The 22,681-nt window shown below is 44.9% G+C and overlaps 2 protein-coding genes across 10 annotated transcripts in view; one reads left to right on the top strand and one right to left on the bottom strand.

Annotated features, from left to right (window-relative positions):
* Snx1 (sorting nexin 1) overlaps positions 1–15,454 on the bottom strand; it is a 39,303-nt gene extending 23,849 nt beyond the window's left edge. Inside the window, exons 1-2 of one of the 7 annotated variants that reach the window (XM_013518976.1) lie at positions 15,356–15,385; positions 8,382–8,507 (exon numbers count right to left, since the gene is read on the bottom strand). In XM_013518976.1, coding sequence (XP_013374430.1) covers positions 8,382–8,507; positions 15,356–15,370 — 141 coding nt within the window. In that variant the 5' untranslated portion in view covers positions 15,371–15,385. Of the gene's footprint in view, positions 1–8,381; positions 8,508–13,358; positions 13,635–14,962; positions 14,987–15,182; positions 15,207–15,355 lie in introns of those variants that run through there. The other 6 variants (XM_013518977.1, XM_013518975.1, XM_013518974.1 and 3 more) reach the window with 6 other exon arrangements.
* An 84-nt stretch (positions 15,455–15,538) lies between these two features.
* Fam96a (family with sequence similarity 96, member A) overlaps positions 15,539–22,681 on the top strand; it is a 21,590-nt gene continuing 14,447 nt past the window's right edge. For 2 of the 3 annotated variants that reach the window (XM_005393762.2, XM_005393761.2), the window contains exons 1-2: positions 15,539–15,886; positions 20,805–20,969. In XM_005393762.2, the coding sequence (XP_005393819.1) occupies positions 15,763–15,886; positions 20,805–20,969 (289 nt within the window). In that variant the 5' untranslated portion in view covers positions 15,539–15,762. Of the gene's footprint in view, positions 15,887–15,989; positions 16,401–20,804; positions 20,970–22,681 lie in introns of those variants that run through there. The other variant, XM_005393763.2, reaches the window with a different exon arrangement.

Genomic DNA, 22,681 nt, shown 5'->3' on the forward strand with positions numbered 1-22,681 from the left:
AGACCCTCAGGCCAACTTAGTTAAAAAAAACCTGATTTAAGGAACTTTTATGAAACATTTCCTTAACAAATCTGAGGGAATTTATTCTTGGAGACAGATCTTTTCTCAATCAACCGCACCAAGTGAAATGACAGATCTATTTGTCTTATTTGGGAACTCTGAACTTGTCACACAAACAGCCTCATTATGTTGGGGCGGCCTTTCAGAGAAGAGGCTGTCGCCGATATTTAGATTTATATTAGAACATAAGACGCTCACTGGAACTTTTCTGTGTGTGTGTATCTGTGTGTGTGCGTCGCTGGGGATCAAATGCAGGGATCCTTGCAAGCCAGGTGGGTACTCTACCACTAAGCCACATCTCCAGCCCCCGCTTTCCTATGTTAATAAAGTTTAATGAGCACTTAGTTTTTTGGAGGTTTTTTTTTTTTTTTTTGTCTTTTTGAGACAAGGTCTCACTAGCAGTTCAGGCTGGCCTTCAGCTCACTTTGTAGCCCAGGCTGGCCTCAAACTCAGAACAATATTCCTGCCTCAGCCTTCCGAGTGCTGGGATTACAGGTGTGCGCCACCACGCCCAGCTGAGCACTTAGTTTTATATGCTTAAATGTTATACCAGTTCTGTCAGACACAGCGGTCGGTCCTCGAGCTGCTTCCATAACCATAAAATGAAAACAGCAGCAGCAATCACTGCAAATGGGGCAGGCGGTGTACAGTCTGCATTTCCAGCTAATTGGGAGGTTGAGATGAGTTAGAAAACAACCTGGGAAACAGAAATTCTAGCTTAAAAAGAAGAAAAAGAAATCACTGCCAAGAGAAGACAAATAATAGTAAAAACAAAATCAGCACTTCCCTTTGCCTCTTGTACTGCCAACCACCTTCCTACAAACCACATCCTTCCTTCACGCTTGCACAGCTTCGTGATCTCATCAGATGCCACCTGATTTCTCTCAGTCACTTCCCAGAGAAGCCAGTTGTCTCCAGATGGAGACCCTGGGAGACTGCAGTATACATCAAGGATGTCTGTATATAAATGCAACTTGCAATAGCTCCCAGGGAAGACCAGAGTAACAGGGAAGACACAATTAAAATGCAGCCATTTTTTAAAATGCCTAGAAGAATCTACTTCTATGATATGTAGATAAATAAAGGCAGCTTTCCACTTCTGATATACCATCTAATCTGGGAGGTTCATGACTAAGAATATTTTATGAAGCCACGCTAAAATAGCAGCTTGTCCTTTACTAATAAAGCAGCACACCCCAATGAATGGGATACTGCAGGGACAACTAGAACACTGTCGCCTGCCTCTTTCTCCACCCTTTCAAGCCTAAAGTGAATTTGAGAGGAACAGTGACGAGGAATAACAACTACCTGGGAGAACAGGAAACTGCTTTGAGGTGTCCCCTGGGCGCCCACCCCCAAACCACACATGGCCGTGTTCCAGGAGAACAGAAAGACTCACTACCATAGGTATTCCCCTAATCCGCCTCTGGGGTTCTTTTACAAAATTAATCTTCTACATGTATAAATCTCTGTGTCCTGTTTTTTCCCTCTCTACCATCTCACTATTTTCACATGTCATTAAGAATTGTGTAAGAATCTCACTTGTAGTGACTTCACTCAATTACACAGGTATACCACAACATAACCCTCAAGGCTTGGTATTTTTTTTGGTACCAGGAATCAAACTCAGGACCTTGCACTTGTCAGGCAGGCGCTGTACAGCTGGACATTTTAGTTTTCAGGTTATATCACATAATGTTGTGATGTCCATCTGATTTTGGGGGGACACAGATTCTTAAGTAGAATGACGGGGTATAAAATTCTCCAAGGCTCTGCTAAACTGCTTTCCAGAAAGACCATCAATTTATGTACCCCCCAGAAGTATGTAAGTCCACTGTGACAATAAGTATTCGATTTTAAAAGTTCGTCACTAGGTAGAGTGGTGAAAACTTCTTTGACTTCTGTGACTTTATGGTCTTTGCCTGTTTTTTTTTTTAATGTAAGTTAAAATTACTTGGGTGCGCACTCTCCTGTTAGCCCTTGCTCTGGCATATGGTATAGCGTCCCTCCCAACGTCATCTCTTTTCCTGTTTGTTTTATTTTTGTCCTTATCAAATTTATTTTCTGAGACTGGGGATATAAGCTTAGTGGTACAAGCACCTGCCAGGCGAAGCGCAAGGTCATGAGTTCGATTCCCAGTACTCACATTAAACATACATACATACACACACACACACACACACACACACACACACACACACACACATTTATTTTCTGTGGCTATGGAGTGCTATTGGACAAACTAAGCTTGTTTCTTTAGGGTAAGGAATACTTAACCTTAATGGCATAACAATATTCTCAAATTTTACTTAAAATCAGACTTAAAACTGAGCAGAACCACTTTTAAAGATTAGAAGAAATGGAAACATGCTCCTGTTATCATGTAATCACACAGGACTCAAGTCTTCTGTGGGACTAGAGTCAATAATAGCTTGTCATTAATACAGAACCACCTGAGTGTTACAACAGAGCATTTCATAGGTTACATCCAAGGTTAAAAGGCTATTATTAAATCGGACATAGGAGTGCACAAATGTAATCCCAACACTGGGAGGCTGAGGCAGGAAGATCACAAGTTCAAGTCCAGCCTGGGGATCTCAGTGAGATCCATTCTCAAAACAAAAAGGGCAGGAAAAAGAGTGAAAGCTGGGTTTACACCTATAATCCCAGCACTCTTCAGAGGCTGGGGCAGGAGGATCACTGCAAGTTTGAGGCCAGACTGGGCTACACAGTGAGTTCAGGGCCAGCCTGAACTGCATAGGCCATGGATTCAATTCCCATTACTCCTCTCCCACACACAAAGGTTATTTTTACTTATCAACTATATAGTTCAGGCTGGCCTTGAACTCACTATGAACCCCAGGCTGGTCTCACTTTATGACAATCCTTCTGCCTCAGCTTCTCAAGCGGTGGGATTACAGGCATGCAATACTACACCTGGCAACAAAGGCTATTTTTAATTAATATTATTAAGGTGTAATTTATATTACAAAGCTAATTTTGAATCAAACCTTAAAATTCCAGGATGAATTTATTTTAGGGGTAGAAGACACACTGGTTATACTAAATGGCAAAATCAATAGTAAAACTAAGTTTTCTTTACCACCTTTGGCAATACTGGGGATCAAAACCTGGGCCTTCAGGCAAAACTATAACCCCAACCTTTTTTATTTTTTGTTTTGAGAAAAGGTCTTGCAAAATCGCTACCCACGCTAGGCTCAAACTTGTGATCCTCCTGCCTCAGCCTCCTTTGAGTGTTGGGATTACAGGCATGTACCACAATACTCAATATATAATTCACATTCTTAAAACCTCTCAGTAGTAAGCCACATAAATATCCATCTGTTTAAAGGGGATAAATTTCTAGGCAACAGATGAAAATAGTATGTTTGTGACATAATAAGTGAAACTAAAGAACTGCTCTGCTTACTTCCCCTTGCTTCCTTTTTATATAAAGGCAGCATTCTTTTTTTGCTAGTGGACAGAATTCCCAGCTAGGCCATCTGACACTTGCTTCTTCCCTTTGACTGTTAATTCTAGAGGGTGGGTCCAGGGATACGCCTATGTAAAAGTTAAAGAGCTTCTGATTCTAAGAGCCTACAGATACACAGACACAGGCCTAATCCTTAGAGAGGTAATAGAAAGATCTGCGCCAAGAGCACTTTTGCGAAGAACAAACAGGTATTTTTCGACAGTTACCAAACTCAAACTACGAGGCCACGCCATTAACATAATTTCCTTCGCTCAGGAAGAATGGACGTGGGCTGCCGCCTCTCAGCTGACACAGGCGTTCAGGACTGAGAAGTGCCAGTGCCTTCCCTTCCGGTCACCCAGCTATTACTTTGCCTCACTTTGCCTGGCTCCTCTCTGCTGTGCACCAGGAGGCCCGGAGAGGATCAGTACTGTCAAGATGCTCAGGTGTACCTTGAGGTCAATTCTAAGGTAACACAGCTTCTCAGGAATACTCACTGTCTTGAGGGAAAATTAATATACTTTAGTGGGGCAAGATGGGGCTAAGGAGCTCTGTAATCACCAGTGTAACCAGACAGGGACAACAAGGAAAAAGTCAGCCCCAGGAGCTAGACTCCAGTAACAGGGCAGGTATAACAGTCTTTACACACCAGCGTGGGCCGGTGCGATGGTGCACACCAGTCACCCCAGCACCCTGGGAGGACCAGGCAGAAAGATGGAAAGTTTGAGCCCAGCCTGGGCAATTTAGCAGCTTAGTGAGAACCCACCCCATAAATAAAAATAAAAAAGGCTGGGGCTGTAATAGATTCAATACCTGGCTCCAAAAAAAGAAGTCTGGAAACCTTGGGATGCAATACTGCTCCTTTTTGCCACGTTTAGTGATGGAAATGAACAAAGCAGGGTTAGTGTACTAGCTTTTCATTGCCATCAGAACACATCATCAGAAACTTAACAGCTGAAGCTATGCAAATTTATCACTGTATAATACTGCAGAAGCACAACAGGTGTCTCACTGGGGTAAGCTGAGACGTCAGCAGGCTGCGCGGCTTTTTGGAAGTTCTGGAGGGCAATCTCTTCCTCTACCCTTCCAGCTCGTACAGGCCATTCCTTGGCTCCTGGCCTCTTTCCTACCCACCTTCAAAGTCGACAACGTTCACCTCTCTGTGTCTGCTCTTCTGCAATCGTCTTCCACAGGCTCTGCTCATGTTTTTAAGGATCCTTTTGTTTTGTTATTTTTATTATTTTTGAGACAGGGACTCTGTAGCCCAGGATGGCCTCGAACTCACAGCTACCCTTCTACCTCAGCCTCTCAAGTGCTAGGACTACAGACGTGCACCAACATGCCTGGTCTTTTCAGGATCCTTTTAATTATAGCCCTGCCCGGATAACTGGGTACTTTCTTTATCTTAGGGTCATCTGATTCATAATCTTAATTCTATCTTCAACCTTAGCACACCATTGCCACAGAACAACATATTCACCAACTCTAGAATTAGGATGTAGACATCTTTGGGGGAAGAAGAGACTTGCCATTCATTCATTCATTCATTCAGAGACAAGGTCTCACTGTGTAATCCAGGTGGGCCTTGAACTCACTGTGTAGCCCAGGCTAGCCTTGAACTCAGTAATCTTGTTGTTTGGACATTAAAAATAAAAATATTTGCAGAAGAGCTCCACAGGCTTTTCTGGCCTACTCCAGTCCACAGCACAAAAAAGATAAGAACTGAGGCAGAGGAAAAGGGGAGCAGGAAGGTGGGAAACTGAGCCTGAAGCTGACAAAGAAAAACCACCAGCAGGGCCCTCAGGTACCACAAATGGAAAGGGCAGTTCTCCATTCACCAAAATCCAGCCATGCACACGCTACTCAGTTCTCTGGTGTAATTTCTCAACTAAAATTTCTGGGCCCTAAGCAAACAGATTATACTTTGAAGGATCCAGAAAAACTGCGGAAGGATCAAAGTACTAATGGGTGGATTCTTGTCTAAAATGTGAAAAAGCACACCCTGTTCAAATCTGCTCTGAAAACAGAACGAAACCCCCGCTTTCCATGTGACTAAGCAGAAGAATAAGCCAGAAAAAGTTGAGCAACAGGCTTTTCCTGGAAATGAGATACTTACAGTTACGTGCACTAGCAACTCTCAGCTACTCCTCATTTATTTTGGGGAAAAGTTAGAGTGGAGAGGCACGAAGACCAAGGGAGAGAAATTAAGAGTGTTCTTTCTCCTCCTTCCCCTAACCTTAACAACTTAAATTAAGTTTAAGGTGGATTCTTACCAGTCATCTTTAAAAACTTCTCTCCAAAAGTGCTTTTATAACTATGTTTATTAGCTTTCCTGCATAATTCTGAAAGCTAAATTACTTACTAGAATAATAATAATAAATAATTTGATGTACTTTAGGGCAATATAAATAGAAGTAAAACTTTTTACTATCTGAACTGAACGCTAAAATTAAACTTTTGCCGTAACACCCATCATTAACTTTTTCAAGAACTTTTTGGGAATAGAGTCCTGCTATATTGCCTAGGTCGACCTCAAATTTGAGGTCCTCCTGCCTCAACCTCCCAGTACTGGGATTACAGGTGTGCTACCACCATGCCTGGCTTTTAACAACACCTTTGTCATAAAATGAAATTTTACCTTCTGATCTTTAAACCAGACCTGACCACCTGCTGTGACGTCACCTGCAAAAAAGAAGCGTCTGAAGTAGTGGGCCAGTAGAAGATACTATACCTCAGAGGGAAACATACCCCTAACTACTATTAGTTTTAAATGACTAAAGCATTAACTAATGGACCAAGCAACACATCTTTGTTTAAGATATTATGTAGGTTGGCTTTCTGAATACATTATGTAGAAGTTTGGTTAAGACCAAGGGGCTAGTGTCAATAAACAGCCAGGGCAGGAAACACCCTGGGAACAGCTATGGTGCACGTTTTCCGACCAGCTGAACCATCAAGCTCCTTATGGCTTTTTTTTTTTTTTTGCTTTGTTTGCTTTTAAATGACAAAGTTGGTTTTTTTTTTTGTTTTTTTTTTGTTTTGTTTTGTCTTTTTGAGACAGGGTCTCGCTATGCAGTTCAGGCTGGCCTTGAGCTTACTTTGTAGCCCAGGCTGGTCTCGAACTTGCAATGACCCTCCTGCCTCAGTCTCCCGAGTGCTGGGATTACAGGCATGCGCCACCACGCCTGGCTTACCTGAAAAAGTAATAGTGAAGAGAGGGAGAAACTAGCTATGCAGAGCAAGTTTGGGCCAGCAAAAGAAGAAAGAACAAGATAAAAGTACACCCTCCCTCAAGGGTCCAGGGTGTGCTATCGTGAGGAAAGCCACAATAGCCAATGCTTTGTTTTTCTGAGATAGTCCTGCTACAAAATTCAAAGTGGCCTGTGAATTCCTGATCTTCCTGCTTCAGCCTCCCCAGTGGTGGAATTACAGGGCCACTCAACAGTTGGCTCTGTTATGGCTTTTAATAAAGCCATGTCCAGAAACAAAGAAGCTATCCTCTAAAAAAAAAAAAAAAAGTTATCCTCTAAGCACTCCAGATTTAAAAAGAGCTCAAGTGGGATTGTAAAGTGGTGCAACTACTATGGAAAGTAGTATGGAAGTTCTTCAAAATATTGGCAGCAAAACTACCTTAGGAGTGCATGCTTCAGCAGCACATGTACTAAAATTGGAATGATCCAGAGAAGATTAGCAGGGCCCCTGCAAGGATGACACGCAAATTCATGAAGTTTTCCATATTTTTAAAATCAGACCCATATGTGTAAACATTACATTGTCTCCCTACTGTAAGAATTTGAAAGTAAATAAAACCCAAAAGGTACAACAGATATTGTAAAAGGGAGAGAAATTGCTCAAAGGGAAGGAACAACTGGGATGAGGGAACAGAAAAAAACTGAAGGAAAAAAAATATGTATATACAAGGATAGCTGGCATAATTGTACTGCTGGTGTGTACTGGTGTATTGAAAGGAACACAATGCTTAAATTTATTTTTCTTGACCAATTTTGCATGCCTATATCTGGTAATCTGAACAACTAATTTGAAGACAACAATATGCAATATAACAACCATGTTGAATTCCTACCACCCTTTTTAGTGAAGCTCTGTATCGTTTCTAATTTTTTATTACTTTTTATTCTCTTTGTTTCATCAGTCTCGCATTCTTTCATCTGGTAATCTGAGCAACTTTGTTGAAGATAACAATATGTAATATAACAACCACTGTTAATTCCTATCATCTTGTTTTGAAATCTTGTATTGTTTTTCTTGTTTTTGTGTTGTTTTGTTTTTGCTATTGTTATTGGTTTTTTTTTTTTTTTTTTTTTTTTTCTTTAAAAAAGAAAGGAGGAACTACTTCAGGACCCAGAAGTCCCACTCTTGGGCATACATGCTACAGAACTGAAAGCAGAGTCTTGATATCTGTATGTTCATGTTTAAAGTAACACTTTTCACAATAGACAAAAAGGTAGAAGCAGCCCAAGTGTCCACTGGCAGATGGCTAGATAAACAAAATGTGCCATGTTCATATGATAGAATATTATTCACCATTTATAGTATGAGCAACTGCTGGGCGCGGTGGTGCGTTCCTGTAATCCCAGCACTCCAGAAGCTGAGGCAGGAGGATCATTGCGAGTTTGAGACCAGCCTGGGCTACAAAGTGAACTCAAGGCCAGTCTGAACTGCATAGCAAGACCCTGTCTCAAAAAAACAAAAAAAAAGAAAAAACCCACAAAACCCTCCCAAAATCCCCCCAAAACAAAAAACCAACAGTAGAAGCAACCATCAAGGCATCAGACTACATAAAATAAGCTTGTCACATAAAGACAAGAACGTAAGTGATTCCACTTACGTAATGTATCTGTAGTAATCGAAGCTTAGCCATCACACTGGGGACTGTGGCCATGTGCCTGTGGTCATAGCTGTCAGGAGAGGATGAGACAGGTGGATGGCTAGAGTTCACAAGTTCAAGACCACCCTGAGCAATATGGAAAAATACTTCAACAACAACATCACAGAAATGTAAAGCTAGAATTGTGATTACCAGAGGCTGGGAGGGAGAGGGAAGGGGGAGTTACAATTTAATGGGTACAGAGGTTCAGCCTTGCAAGATGAAAACATTCTGGAGAATCTGTTTCAACACAATGTGAATATACTTAACATTACTTAATTGTGTAGTTAAAAATAAGATTTCCAGATGTAGTGACACACATCTGTTATCTCAGCGCTTGGCAGGAGAGGCAAGAGTTCTGGCTACATTCATGAGCTCAAGGCCAGCCTGGACTACATAGTGAAACCGTGTCTCACACACAAAAGAAAGAAAACCAAATTTAAAATCTCATGTGGTAAATTTTATGTGGCTTTTACCAACTTTTCAAAACAGTTGGTTAGTTGGGCATGATGATGTATGCCTGTAATCCCAGCCATCGAGATGACTGCATTAATTTACACTGCTATCATCAGTATACAAAAATACCTGTTTCACTGTAGCCAATTAGGGCATTATCAAATTTTAGATTTGTTTTTTGGAGACAGGGTCTTGCTACACAGTTCAGGCTGGCCTTGAACTCATAGCCATCCTCCTGCCTCAGCCTCCTGAGTGCTGGGCTTATAGGCATCTGCCAGCATGCCTGGCCTCTGTAAATATTTCTTGACTAATCAAGGAAAAATTTTCCACATATGACTTTTCAAATCCCTTGCTATTCTTTCTTTACCTTATTTCATTTTTTCCAGACATTTCTCTAATCACTAGGGTTTCCATTAAAAAATAAGAGTAACAGGGAAAAAATTCTAATTTGCCTGACATATCACCTAAAGAAGGTACTACATTTGACCAGGATCTGAACTGAGGATATTATTTATGTTTTCTTCCTCGCAGCATGAGCAAAGCTACCACAATTTTTTGCTTTTATTTATGTATTTATTGGTACTGGGAATCGAACCTAGGATCTTGTACTTGCCAGGCAGGCCCTGTGCCCCTGAGCTATATCCCCCACCATCTGCTTTTATTTAGAGACAAATCTAATTGTGGACCTGGTGCTAGAGACAGCCAGGCATGTAAGAACTTCTGGGAAGGCAAAGAGAAGAATTTGCTTCAACTCTAATCACTCTGGAAGTTTGCAGATAAGACTAGTAAAGTCAGTCTCTTGTTTTACTCAGAGAAAATTAATCCTATTCCAGAATTAAGAAAGTTTTAACTGAAAAGTCACATATCTGCATTCAATTCCACAGAGATTCAGCTAATATAGAATTTAAGTTTTTAAATTTATAGGCCCACAAAGAGGCAGAAGATAAAAGGTCTTCATTTTTCTTGAGAGTCAGAACTTCAACTGGGCGTGGTGGCACATGCCTGTAACCCCAGCACTCAGGAGGCTGAGGCAGGAGGATTGTTGCAAGTTTGAGACCAGCCTGGGCTACAAAGTGAGCTCAAGGCCAGCCTGAACTGCTAGTAAGACCCTGTCTCAAAACAAAACAAAACAAAAACACAAAAAAACACAAAACTCAGGACTTCACAAGCTGGTTTCTACTCTTAATTCTCTATAGTCTCTCCTACTCAAATAACTGGATTACAGATCTTGAGATGAATATCTTAAACTGCTCTTTCTACTATAAATCAAATCACATTTTTATTACTGTATTAACAAAGCCTAGGGTTGTAAAAGAGAGCAGATGGGATGATTAACAGCAGCAGCTGTTATATCAGTGTCTGGGAAATTACACACATACCATAAATCAGTTTTAAATTTTACAAGCTTCAATTACACAATTCTTCAGGGCCCATGCCTTTGCCTCCAAAATATAACACAGTATGAAGATTTACTTAAATCAAAAGGAAGCTACTGAAATCATTAAATTTCTACTTTGATGGCTTTTAGCTAATCAAAATCAATCTTATTACTAGTTGGTTTTTTTTTTTTTTTTTTCCTGGTACCGGGAATCGAACTCACGAGTTCGCGCTTGCCAGGCAGGCGCTGTACCACTGAGCTAAATCTCCAGCCCCTTACTAGTTGCTTTTGACTTTGATAAAAAGCATTATCCATTTTAGGGTTAACTTTTCTAATTCATTATTAGATTTCATGAGGTTTTTGAATCCTAAAATAACTCCAGTTTACAAAATATTCGTCAACAAGCTGGGTATGGTGGTGCAAGCCTGTTATCCCAGCACTGGGGAGGCTGGGGGCAGGAGGACCAAGGCAAGTTGGAGCCCAGTCTGGACTACATAGTGAGTGCAAGACCCTGTCTCAAAAACCAAAACCAAAATGCTCACCAACAAATATAGCTCCAGCATGCAAAGCAGTTAAGTACTCTTTAAATGTGTATGATGTGGAAGGAACCCTTAAGTGCTTTCACAGATATTCTAACTGAACCCTGTAATAAGGGCCCCACCCTGCCCATTCCCTCGGCTGCTCAGTTCTTTTGCATGTAGTACAAGTATTTGCATATAACCCACACACATCCTCAGACTTAAATCATCTCTAGATTACTTGTGACACGTAATGCAATGTAAGTAGCTTTTAAAAAAATATTATACTGTTTGGAGTAATCACAAGAAAGTAAGTCTATACACTATATGTTAAGTACAGATGTTATTTTTCCTCAAATATTATCTGTTGTGGCTGGTTGAATCCAGAGATGCCAGAGCCAAGATAGAGGGCTCCAACTGCACTATTATTGTTCATTTCATGGGGGGTGCACTGTAGAAAGGACCTTGTCTAAAGTTAAACTAGGGCTGGGCATGGTGGTGCTCGCCTGTAATCCCAGCACTCGGGAGGCTGAGGCAGGAGGATCATTGTGAGTTTGAGACCAGCCTGGGCTACAAAGTGAGCTCAAGGACAGCCAGAAATGCATAGCTATAGGCCCTGTCTCCAAAAGACCAAAAAAAAAAAAGTTAAAACTTGCCATGGGAATATAGCTCAGCAGCACAAGCGCCTGCCTGGCAAGCTTAAAGTTCTGAGTTTGATCACCAGTACCAAAAAAAAAAAAAAAAAAAAAAATTAAACTAGCAAGTAATAGAGTCTAGATTTAAATCAGACTTCAGCTGGGTGTGGTGGCACATGCCTGTAATCCCAGCATTTGGGAGGCTGAGGCAGGAGGATCTCCACAAGTTCAAAGTCAGCCTGCACTACATAGGGAGACTGTGTCTCAAACAAAAACAAAAACAAAAAAAAAACCCCAAAGCTTGCTGTCCTAATTACTTATTTCTTCAGTGTTTTGCAAAATAGCAAAGTGCTACAGTCCCCTGTCATCTCTGATTCACAACTAAAGCATTTATTCATATGTAGTCTGTATTTAGTGGGTGTTTAACAAAACAGTTTAGGGAGGTATAAGTATCTTGGCTTCCTGAAGATTAGTATCAAGGGCAGATAGTTTGAAAAATGGCTTACAAATAGCTTTTGAGTTTCCATAGCAACTCAGTTTTTCTGGACAAATCTAAGGACAAATAATTATACTTTCTGTGGTAAAACAAGGTCATTCTGACCCCCTCCTCCTTTTACTAGCTGGAAAGTAGGCACGGGATTTCTATAATCTTACCATAGTGAGGTACCATGCCTCCATAAACTGGTGTATCAATCAAACCACAGCCTCCTGAACTTCCTCAGAGAAAAACACTTCTTGGAAAATAATGCCTCTTTCCAGTCCCTTTTTCTGGAAAATAAATCATCTGCCTGCATACCCAATCACTTTCAGTGCCAGAATTTTAATTTTCAGATACTCATTCTGAATAGCTATCAGCAGTTACCAACAGTAGCTTTTCTCCATGACTTGTGGGAGATTAACGATATAAAGGTTTGTTTAAAATGGCATAAAGTGGCAGCAAAACACTTCATTAGACAGTTCGCTGTTATAGCAGCATCAGCAAGCACTTTATGAGCTGGGATTATGGACTGAATTCCTGAATAGAATGTAGGTAAATTCTAACGACTTTCACAGCAGATATCTCCAAAATGATTTTTTTTCTGACATTAAGTGAAGCTAGCCTCGTTTTTTCTGACATATGCTGCCTAAAGAATTTAAAGCTGTTTCACTTAGATACGGAGTAGCTCCTGCAGTGAACCATCATCTAAGATCCCAAGATAAAATTCATAGACCCAGCACTGAAGAAGTTTACAATCTGGAACTAACTGTACCAACCCGGATGAGTCACTTTTCTCATAAAACAGCTTGAAACATCTCCTCTGCTTCCATAACTGATTACTGAGTTCCACATTCCAAATATAAAGATGATTTGCCCCCGTACCGAATTCTCTTACTAGAACCCCGGATATTTACTTGTAAGAACCACCATTTCCGCCTCACGTCTATAGATGCGCCCCCAGGGAAATGCTGTGCATTTTAAGGCATCCCTTTAACGGGAACAAAGTTCTCCGGTCTTGGTAGGGATTTATCTGGCGGGGCCTTCTCTACGCAGGGTTGCGGCCCGACTCTCCCGGGCTCAGAGGGTCACCCAAGCCTTACAAACAGAGATGCAGAGCGGGTCTCGATAAGGAGCGGCTAAGAGGTTGCGAGCTGCGCTGGCCAGAGGCCCTGCGGGCGGGTCGCTGCTCTCCACCCAGGAGCAGTAAGGCACGGGCAAGGGGGGTCTGCGCGCCGTCCCCTTGTCCTGCGCTCTAGCTCAGCCTGGCCGAGCCGCAACGTGCACGGCAGGGGCAAAGGGCGGCCGCGGAGGCGCGAGGCTCGGCTCAGCCGCGAGGCCGCCACACCCCTCACTGCACACCCTTCCCGCCCGGGGCGGCGGCGCCAGGCCCTCTCTCCCCAGACGCCGACACTCGCTTAGCCTCCCGGTCTCCGGGGCGCTCTCCCGCCGGCTGCCCCGAGCGTGCGAACTCACTGCCGCCGCCGCGCCGGTGAAAATGTCCTCCCCTTCGGTGTCGCTGTCCCCAGCCTCGGGTTCTGAGCCCCCCGCAGCCCCCTCAGACTCCGGATCCAGCCCGGGGAAGGGCGGAGGGAGTCTCTCCGAAGCGCTGCAGCCACCGCCTCCCGACGCCATCTTCCTCCACCCGCGGCGGAAGCCGCAACAACAACTTTATGGAGAGATAGCGCCGCGAGCAAAGCGTTCCAGCGCGGCGAGGAACGCGCGGGCCACGACGGACCCTGCGGGACCCGCGGGGAGGGGCGGGGCGGGGAGGTGGGCGGGGCCCGGGCGCTGGGGCGGGGCCTCGGCCGCAGCCCCGCAAATCAGAGCCCGGGACCGCCACCGCCGAGCCATTGACGAGGCGCGCCGAAGGGGCAGAGGAGGAGCTAGGGGCTGCTTGGTTCCTTTGTGCTCTGTTATCTAACCGGCTTCTAAGGTTGCCTTTGAATAAAGGAGCCTGTAACTGAACATGTTTGAAAACATACCCATGCCAAGCACAGTGCCCCACAGAGATTCAATAAATGACTTTTTAACTGAAGTCTCTGAACAGACCCACCGCAGGAAAGTTTTGTCCCTTCGTCTTTGGACCACATTCGGTTAATTCATTCGCTAGATCCTGAGCATTTACTGTGAGCCTGGCACCTGGCTGTGCATTTCAGATGAACAAGCTCGTGGTCCACGAGGTGTTACAGTTTAATGGAGGAGGCAGGCATGTAAAGCACCTCAGCATGTTAGTACTATCGCGTGCTTTGGAATAGTGAAAGAAGCTACCGATTCTGTTTTCCTTCTTTCTTTTCTTGTCCCTTTTTTGAGACAGGGTCTTGCTATGCAGTTCAGGCTGGCCTTGAGCTCACTTTGTAGCCCAGGCTGGCCTCGAACTCGCAAAGATCCTTCTGCCTCAGCCTCCCGAGTGCTGGGATTACAGGCGTGCGCCACCACGCCCAGCTATCGATACTGCTTGAAGAAGTCTGGGAGGCTTCACAGAGGGAATGAGACCTCAGTGTTTTAAATTTGGTCGGAAGGATCTTAGCATTATTCTTTCAATTGCTGTGGAGTGAATGGAGTAAAATAAGGGGCAGGGAAATTGTTAAATTCTGAACACGGACCTGAATGATTCATTGTCTGTCATGGGACAATTCTGCAATAGTGTATAATGCTAACTTTGTCGGGGAAGGGTACTGGCTGATTCTGGGGATCTAGGGGCACTCTATTATTGAGCTGCATCCCCAACCTTTTTGTCTGCCTGTCTTGAGACAGGGTCTCACTAAGTGGCCCACACTGTCACTCCTGCAGTCCTCCTGCCTCAGCCTCCCAAATAGCTGGAATTACAAGCAGGAGCCACGAAACCCAGACTTTCTCTTTTACAGAAATAAAACGTGTCACCAACATTGGAAAGGGTGTTTGCTTTTAACTGCGTATCTTCAGCACTAGATGCAGTTCTCTCAGGTATGGGGTCTACACAAGGGCAGGGACAAGGCCCCCTATCTTCGTAACCTTGGTGCTTACGGGTCGCCTATAGCAAACTAAATGGTAAATGTCTGAGAGTTATCTGGAGGGATAGATGTGTGAAACAGAATTACCAGTGTCATAACTGGCATTCTTCACCGCCACTAACGCAAAAGACTTAAACTTCCGTTTTTTAGGATGGCGATCTCCATTATGTCAATTAGACCACAGGGAAAGTTCTCTGCCTGTAAGCTGTCTTGAAGGCGATTGGTAGAACTATTCCCCGTAATGGGGAGCTGTCGGACTGAGTCCCTAGGCGATGAGAAAACCAAAAAACCCAACCCCTTGTCTTACGTCTGCCATGTTTAACTCTCCTTACTGGCCTCCCAAGACTGGCGACTTCCCTCGCACTGAAACCCACTTCCGGCCTAATCAGGAAGTAAGGAGATTCTGGCTGGAAGCCGTTCCCTTAAGAGAAACAAATGTAAAGTCTCCGTGCTAGACACCACGATCTCCTTCCCCTCTACCTCTTCAGGATTCATGTTGCCTTATCTCGGACGTTGAGCGACGCTCTCAGTGACCGTTATTTTCACCCCCCGACACACACGCCGGACTACAAATCCCAGAATACAGTTCGCTGTCTTCTGGAGAAAACGTCACATACATCCCAGCATTCAATGCGCCTCAAAGGCCGTGAGGATTGTTTTCTGGTCCCGCCGAAACTAAGCAAAGCATGCTGGGGCATGTAGTCCTGGTGGTTTCCTTCCTTAAGTCTTCCGCGCTACTCCTTCGTGTCCCGCTGATTCTCGGCTCTCTTGAAATTATTTTCTTGTTTTGGCCCGTTTGAAGACCAGGAAGTTCATGAATCCTGAGGCCGGCTGCTGAGAGACGGTGGCTCGGGTGGGACAATCGCCAGGGATGGCGGAGCGTGAGGATGGAGCGGGTGTCCGGGCTTCTCTCCTGGACGCTGAGCAGAGTCCTGTGGCTCTCGGGCCTCTCTGAGCCGGGAGCTGCCCGGCAGCCCCGGATCATGGAAGAGAAAGCGCTAGAGGTTTATGGTAATTAATTTTATCCAGTGGCGCGTTTGGCTTTCTGTGTAGAGGCGGTGGGAGGTGGGAAAAGGGGTTTGGCCGAACCTAGCCGGGAGCGTGGGAAGCGTGTTCCGCGGGGCCCTAGCCCACGCGGGAGTCTGCATCACAGACCGGAGTTCTTCCGAAACCTGGGGCACGCTGAGCGTGCAAGTCTCAGATGCCTCACTGCCCGTCCTCGCCCGGTGCCCAGGGGCCATTGCAAGACCCAGCGCAAAGCCGGAGCCAGGCTGGTCCGGAGGGAGCACAGCCGGCCTGATGGCGCCGCGCCCGCGCCCCTAACTGCCGAGGGCCCTGCTGTGCGGTGGCCGAGCGGGGACCGGCCCAAGGTCACAGCGCTCTTCTGTGGCGGACTCAATACGCGGAGGTCCCCGAGAGGAGCAGACGGGACAGGATTGACCTGGCCAGGCCTCGAATTTGCAGTTCCTTCCTACGGCCAACCTGCATTGCATGTGTATGGTACACGCATACACACATACTCTCTGTACGTACTGAATATTCTGTGCCTCTTGGGACTATTTTCATTGTAGGTGCACAGACACAAAGGCTTAGAATGGTTCAACAATTACCCCGAGGTCACACTCAGGAACAGAGCAAAAACCAAAGCCCGAGTCTCCTCTGCATGTAGTGCGCGTCGCTTCGTGCACAAGTGCGGTATGCTGCTCCTTCTCTCGCTCTCTCTTAATGTTTTCTTTTCTTTTTCTTTTTTTTTTTTTTTTTGATTTTTGGTCTTTTTTGAGACTGGGTCTCCCTATGCAGTTCAGGCTGGCCTTGAGCTCACTTTGTAGCCAGCCCATGCTGGTCTTGAACTTGCAACGATTCTCCTGCCTCAGCCTCCGGAGTGCTGGGATTGGTGTGCCACCACGCCTGGCTTCTCTTAATGTTATTTTTATTTTTTTATTTTTTATTTATTTATTTTTCCTGTACTGGGAATCGAACTCACGACCTCCTGCTTGCCAGGCAGGCTCTGTGCCGCTGAGCTAAATCCCCAACCCCTCTTAATGTTATTTTTAAAAACTTAAAAAGATTGGATGTAACATGAACAGCGCTAACCATGACAGTATAAATGCAGTTTGGATAAGGGTTATAGGCCAGCAGGAGAAAGCCAGGAATGGGAAAGGCCTTTGAAGCTAATCCGGTTTACCTTTTGATAGAGGCAGGGTCTCCTTAATCCCAGGCAGATGATAATCCGGAGCATACTGCTCTCCACAGAGCGAGTGGACACATGCCTGACCTTCCAGACCTTTGTCTTCAGCACCCGAGGATAAGCTTTGCAGAAGAGATGATTCTAGTCTTCAGACTTATTCATCTGACTGGGGGCCTGGGAAGACTCCGGAGTAGTCGCTTGAGTTGGGCCTTGAGAAATTGTGGGATCTGGGTATGTGGAGGTCAGAGGGCAGATTAAGCTGAGGAAACCAGAATAAAAGTATGGAGGTTAGACAGCAACGCTGGGAAGGGCAGATAGATGGAGCTCCAGGACAGGGTTTATTGGTTCCGGGCAGAGGTGTGAACATGGCTTTAGGCTAGAATGGGAACCTGCAACTCTTAAATATAAATGAAGAATCTTAATATCAGGGCTGAGCCGTAGGAAAAATTTATTCCGGGAGTAAAGTGAGGAGCGCAACACTGACTTCTTTTTAAAGAAACCCAAACTTCTTAAATCATTAGGCAACCAGAGAAGTTTAATAGTGAGGTTTAATTGCAGGATTCAGTGGCAGATAAAGAACATAATATAGCTTTTATAAATGAACCTCAGAGGGAGAAAACCTAGAATGAGGTGCAGAAAATTTCCCTTTCAAAAAACCCGAGTTCCTTAAATCCCATGGTAACACAGCTCTGTGAAGGAGAATCTCCACTTTCCTGCCTGTATTTTCAAATTCTGCTCCTCATCAGGTGCTAAGCCCAGGAGACAGCTGAGGAGAAGGTAGAGTTTGATTGATTTGTTTTTCCCAGCTGCATTTCTGATTACAGGGGAGCTATAAGTAATAGAATAGGACCCCAGGGCTGGGGATTTAGCTCAGCGGCAAAGCGCCTGCCTGGCAAGCGCAAGGTCGTGAGTTCGGTTCCCAGTACCGGAGAAAAACCAAAAAAAAAAATAGAATAGGACCCCAGCTGGAAAACATTAAGCCCATCCTACCAAAAATTCTGCTTCTCGCCCTTCTGCCTCTCGGTTTTTCTTTATCATCCTCCCTCTCATCTTTTTTCTATAGCTGCAGAGCAAGGAGGAAATCTTGTCTTTCCTGTGACCATCCCAGGCTTCCACTTTCTTAATCCCATTCCCTTCTGCTTAATTTTACCTGCCTTCCTCTGTTTGATTCTTCTCTTTGGGCTAGGAAACATACTCGGGGTTCCCACCCTTACCCTTGTCATTGTTTCAGTTTCCTTATGTAAACTTGTCCTTTCTCTGCCCCGGTTTTTCCAGCCGAGAGCCTATGAATACATTCTCGGTTCCCACTCAGTTTTCAGTTCCCACTCACTTCCCCTTTGGGGAAGCGGCCTTTGGCCCCAGCCTCCTCCTGTTTTCTTGTAGGTGACCAAGATCTGTTTTAGGTCTTGGCAGCCTGAATTTCTCTGCAGCGTCAGAGGCACCCCTTCTTCTGGCTCTCCTTGCGCTCCTTTCTTTACTCATTAAATCATGTAGTGTACTTCCCAAGCATCGGTCCTCGGGCTTCTTCGCCTGTAGATCAGTGAGTCTCAGACTGGGCGCGCATAACCTGAAGGGGTGGAGAGGCTCTCAGCGCACATTGCTGGCCTGGCATGTGCAAGGCGCTGGGTCTAACCCCTGGCACCATAAGAGAAAGGAAACACAATAACCTGAGGAATTTTTTTTTTCAAGTTTAAGTACATTTTGTTTTGTTTTGGTTTTTTTTTTTTTGTCTTTTTGAGACAGGGTCTCGCTGTGCAGTTCAGGCTGTCCTCGAGCTTACTTTGTAGGCCAGGCTGGTCTTGAACTTGCAAAGATCCTCCTGCCTCAGCCTCCTGAGTGCTGGGATTACGGGCATATGCCACCACGCCTGGCTGAAATTTAAGTACATTTTTATTATCTAAAATAGTTTTAGGTTGACAGAATTGTGAAATTAGTACACAGAATTCTATATACCTAGTAGTTTCACTTATTAACGTTTCATATTATTTGTTATAGGGGGCTGGGGATATAGCTCAGCAGCAGATATAGCTCAGCAGCACAGCGCCTGTCTGGCAAGCACAAGGTCTTGAGTTTGTTTCCCAGTACCCACAAAACATTTTTTTTGTTTTTTTTTGAGACACGGTGTCACAGCCGGGTGTGGTGGCACACGCCTGTAATCCCAGCACTCGGGAAGCTGAGGCAGGAGGATCATTGCGAGTTCAAGACCAGCCTAGGCTACAAAGTGAGCTCAAGGCCAATTTGAACTGCATAGTGAGACCCTGTCTCAAAAAAACAAAAAAAAAAAAAAAATAAAAGAAAAAGAGGCAGGGTGTTGTTAGGGAGTGCAGGCTGACAATGAACTCACTGTGTAACCCAGGCGGCCTTGAACTTGCAGCCATCCATCCTTCTGCCTCAGCTTCACGAGTTATTTGTTATAACTGACAGTCTGTTAGGGAGTAATTTTTTTTCCTGATAAGCCTCAATGCTCAAGTCATACCTCAAACCCTAATCAGAATCTCTAGGGTTGGACCCACACATGAGTTTTTCGTTTAAAAGCTTTACAGATAATTCCAGCATTCAGCCTAAGTTCTTCTTATTCTTTATGAATTCCATGTATCCAACAACCTCACTAGCCCCAGGGCTCTCTGGAATGCAAGGCCACCGTTCAGTACTTGCTGGGAAGTTCCTCTGAGCTGCCCCTGAGCACCTCAAAATCTCTGTGTACGAAACTGAACTCACTTGCCCCAGCCCTCACCTAGGTATTTTCCTTGTTCCATTTCTTTTTATCCTGTTGGTGCTGGCGAACCTCAGGCACGCGTGCGCAGCGGGAAGCTCTAAAAGCTTCGCCACCACTATTCCAGGCCCTTGCACTTAGCATTTGAGTCATTCTCCTGGTGTCTTATTCTCTCCTTCGAGAACTCCAGATTGCCTGGAAGCAGCTGGCTCAACCCTTCCCCTCTTCTATTCTTCACTTATGCTGGGTTCCAGGCAACTGAAACTCCTCTTCCTTTGCTTCCTGTCACTTTAAATGTCAGATGTTGAAATGTTACCATTTTTGAAGGCTTGATTCAGATTACACTTTTTTTTTTTCAGATTATACTTTATGAAGCCCAATACCACACTTTCCAAAGCCAGAAATTTCTCTTGAGCTCTTATGATACTTTTCCTATTCTTAATTCATTTGCTCTGTGACATTGGATGTAAGAAATTGGATATGAGCTAATGATGATTGAAAAAACCAGTTTTCTTGGGCCCGGCGTGGTGGCGCATGCCTGTAATCCCAGCACTCAGGGGCTTGAGGCAGGAGGATCACTGTGAGTTCGAGGTCAGCCTGGGCTACACAGTGAGTTAAGGCCAACCTGAACTCCATAATGAGACCCTGACTGGAAAAACTAAAACAAAAACAAACCAAAAAAAAAGAAAACAGAGCTAGGCATCATGGTGCATGCTTGTAATCCCAGTTACTAGGGAGGCACAGGCAGGATAATCCAAGTTTTAAGGCCAGCCTGGGCATTTAGCAAGACCTTGTTGGAAAATTTAAAAAATAGGAAGGGCTGGGCATGTAGCTCGGTGCCGCTTGGGTTTCAATCCCATTCCCCCAACCCCGCAAAAGAAACTGGTAGTGGAAACTTCTGTCAGAAGCCTGGAAGTTGCTGTAATATTTGCTCACAGAGAGGTCAGTGCTTAGAATGTGGTTCGCAGAGCCGTCCTCATCGAGCCGCTCCGTGTTATGATTAACGCCTTCTCTGTGGCGCTCTTCAGATTTGATCCGAACCATCCGGGACCCAGAGAAGCCCAATACCTTGGAAGAACTGGAAGTGGTGACGGAGAGCTGCGTGCAGGTGCAGGAGCTACACGAAGAGGACTATCTGGTTATTATCAGGTTCACGCCGACAGTACCTCACTGCTCTTTGGCGACTCTTATTGGTAAGCAAGCGTGCGTGTGCGCGCGCGCGCGTCTATGTGTGAATTCTAAACCGTTCAGCTGACAGGAACCAAAATAACATGTGGCACGCATTACTTCACGAAGAACAGAGTATTTTTGTGTGTTCTTCTTCCGTCAGCCTCACAGTTGGTCTGGCACTGTTATCTTCATCTAACAGACGAGGGCTCTAAAGCTACTAGAGTTTCCGGACTTCCTGGGAATCACACAGCCAGGACATGGTGAGGCTTACACTCAAACCCAGTCTCCTGGCTTTGTTTAGGCACCAGCAGCCGCAGTTTAAGGGGAGTGAGTGGAGCCCGCGCCCCTCCAACTTGTGGAGACGAGAGTGGGTGCTGTTGGCCCGGCCCTGCCGCTGTCACCATCGTCTGTGTTGTGTGTGGGGGAGTCCCGGTGGGAGGGTGTCTTGGTTACTTTTCCCTCGTTACTATAGAGACACAATAGAGACACAATACCCGAGGCCCAGAATGAAGGAAGGAAAGGTTTATTTAGCTCAGTCTGTGGAGGTTTCAGTCCACGCTCACCCGGCTCCAAGGCAGGGTGGCAGGGCAGAGGGGCAGCAGTTCAAGGCGGCACAAGACAGCAAAAGCCCAAGAGCAAAAAGGGGGAGCAAGCCTCTTTTCCTCCCTTGTACTGTGAGCAGGTCCCCATCCTGGGGCGGGTGCAGCACTCACTCTGTTTCTGTCCCCTCCTCGTGCACAGGATGAGGGTGTTTACAAAGTGAGGACCCTGGCCCCTGCTGCGTGTGCGTTAGACTTTTAAACCTTGCAGAGGGTTCTTTCCCTAGTGCTGGGGACGGAACTCAGGGCCTTGCCATGTTAGGCAGGTGCTCTACCGCCGAGCTGTATAGATGCAGCCCTCTGGAAGGGTATTCTTGAGGCCTTTTTCTACCTGTAAGACTGCTTTCCCAATATGTTGGATTAGTTAATAGTGCTTTGAATATATCGTCTATTATAAAGAGTATAAAGGAGCTGGGCTTGGTGGCCCACACCTGTAATCTTAGTACTTGGGAGGCTGAGGCAGGAGAATTGCAAGTTCAAGGCCAGCCTGCACTACATAGTAACTTCAAGGCCACCTGAACTACATAGCGAGACCTTGTTTTGAAAGGAAAAAAGAAAGAATATAAAAGTAGTTTATTTCAAACCAAATATCAGTAGGGGGTTTATTAATCAAGGATGAATATAAACAATGGAATATTATGCAGATATAAAAAAGAATGAAGAGGCCATGTGTGATAATATGCCTGGAAGTAGCTATGGGATGTATAATCAGGAAATGGCAGCGCTATAGTGTGGTTTTCTATTGCTGTAGAAAATGAATAGAAGAAATGTGTGAAAATGCTTGTGTAAGTTCAGTTTGCATCATCATTTCAGTAACAGAAAAACTGTTCGTGTGGACCAAGGTCGAGAGAATGTACCAAATAAAAATCACTCCTGCGGGAGGACACTAAGATTCAGCTATGATTGATATTGTCGATCTTTATACTTCCTGAACAAAGTTTTGTCACTTGGCTCTTTTCATATGCATTTCAGTTAAGACCCTTGGTGAACCAGGCGTGGTGGCACATGCCTATAATCGCAGCACTGGGGAGGCTGAGGCAGGAGGGTCTTTGCAATTTGAGGCCAGCCTGGGCTACAAAGTGAGTTCAAGGCCAGCCTGAACTGCATAGTGAAACCCTGTGTCAAAAAGACCAAAA

The sequence above is a fragment of the Chinchilla lanigera genome, unplaced genomic scaffold (genome assembly GCF_000276665.1).
Source record: "Chinchilla lanigera isolate Chin_1 unplaced genomic scaffold, ChiLan1.0 scaffold00049, whole genome shotgun sequence".
Classification (NCBI taxonomy): Eukaryota; Metazoa; Chordata; class Mammalia; order Rodentia; family Chinchillidae; genus Chinchilla; species Chinchilla lanigera.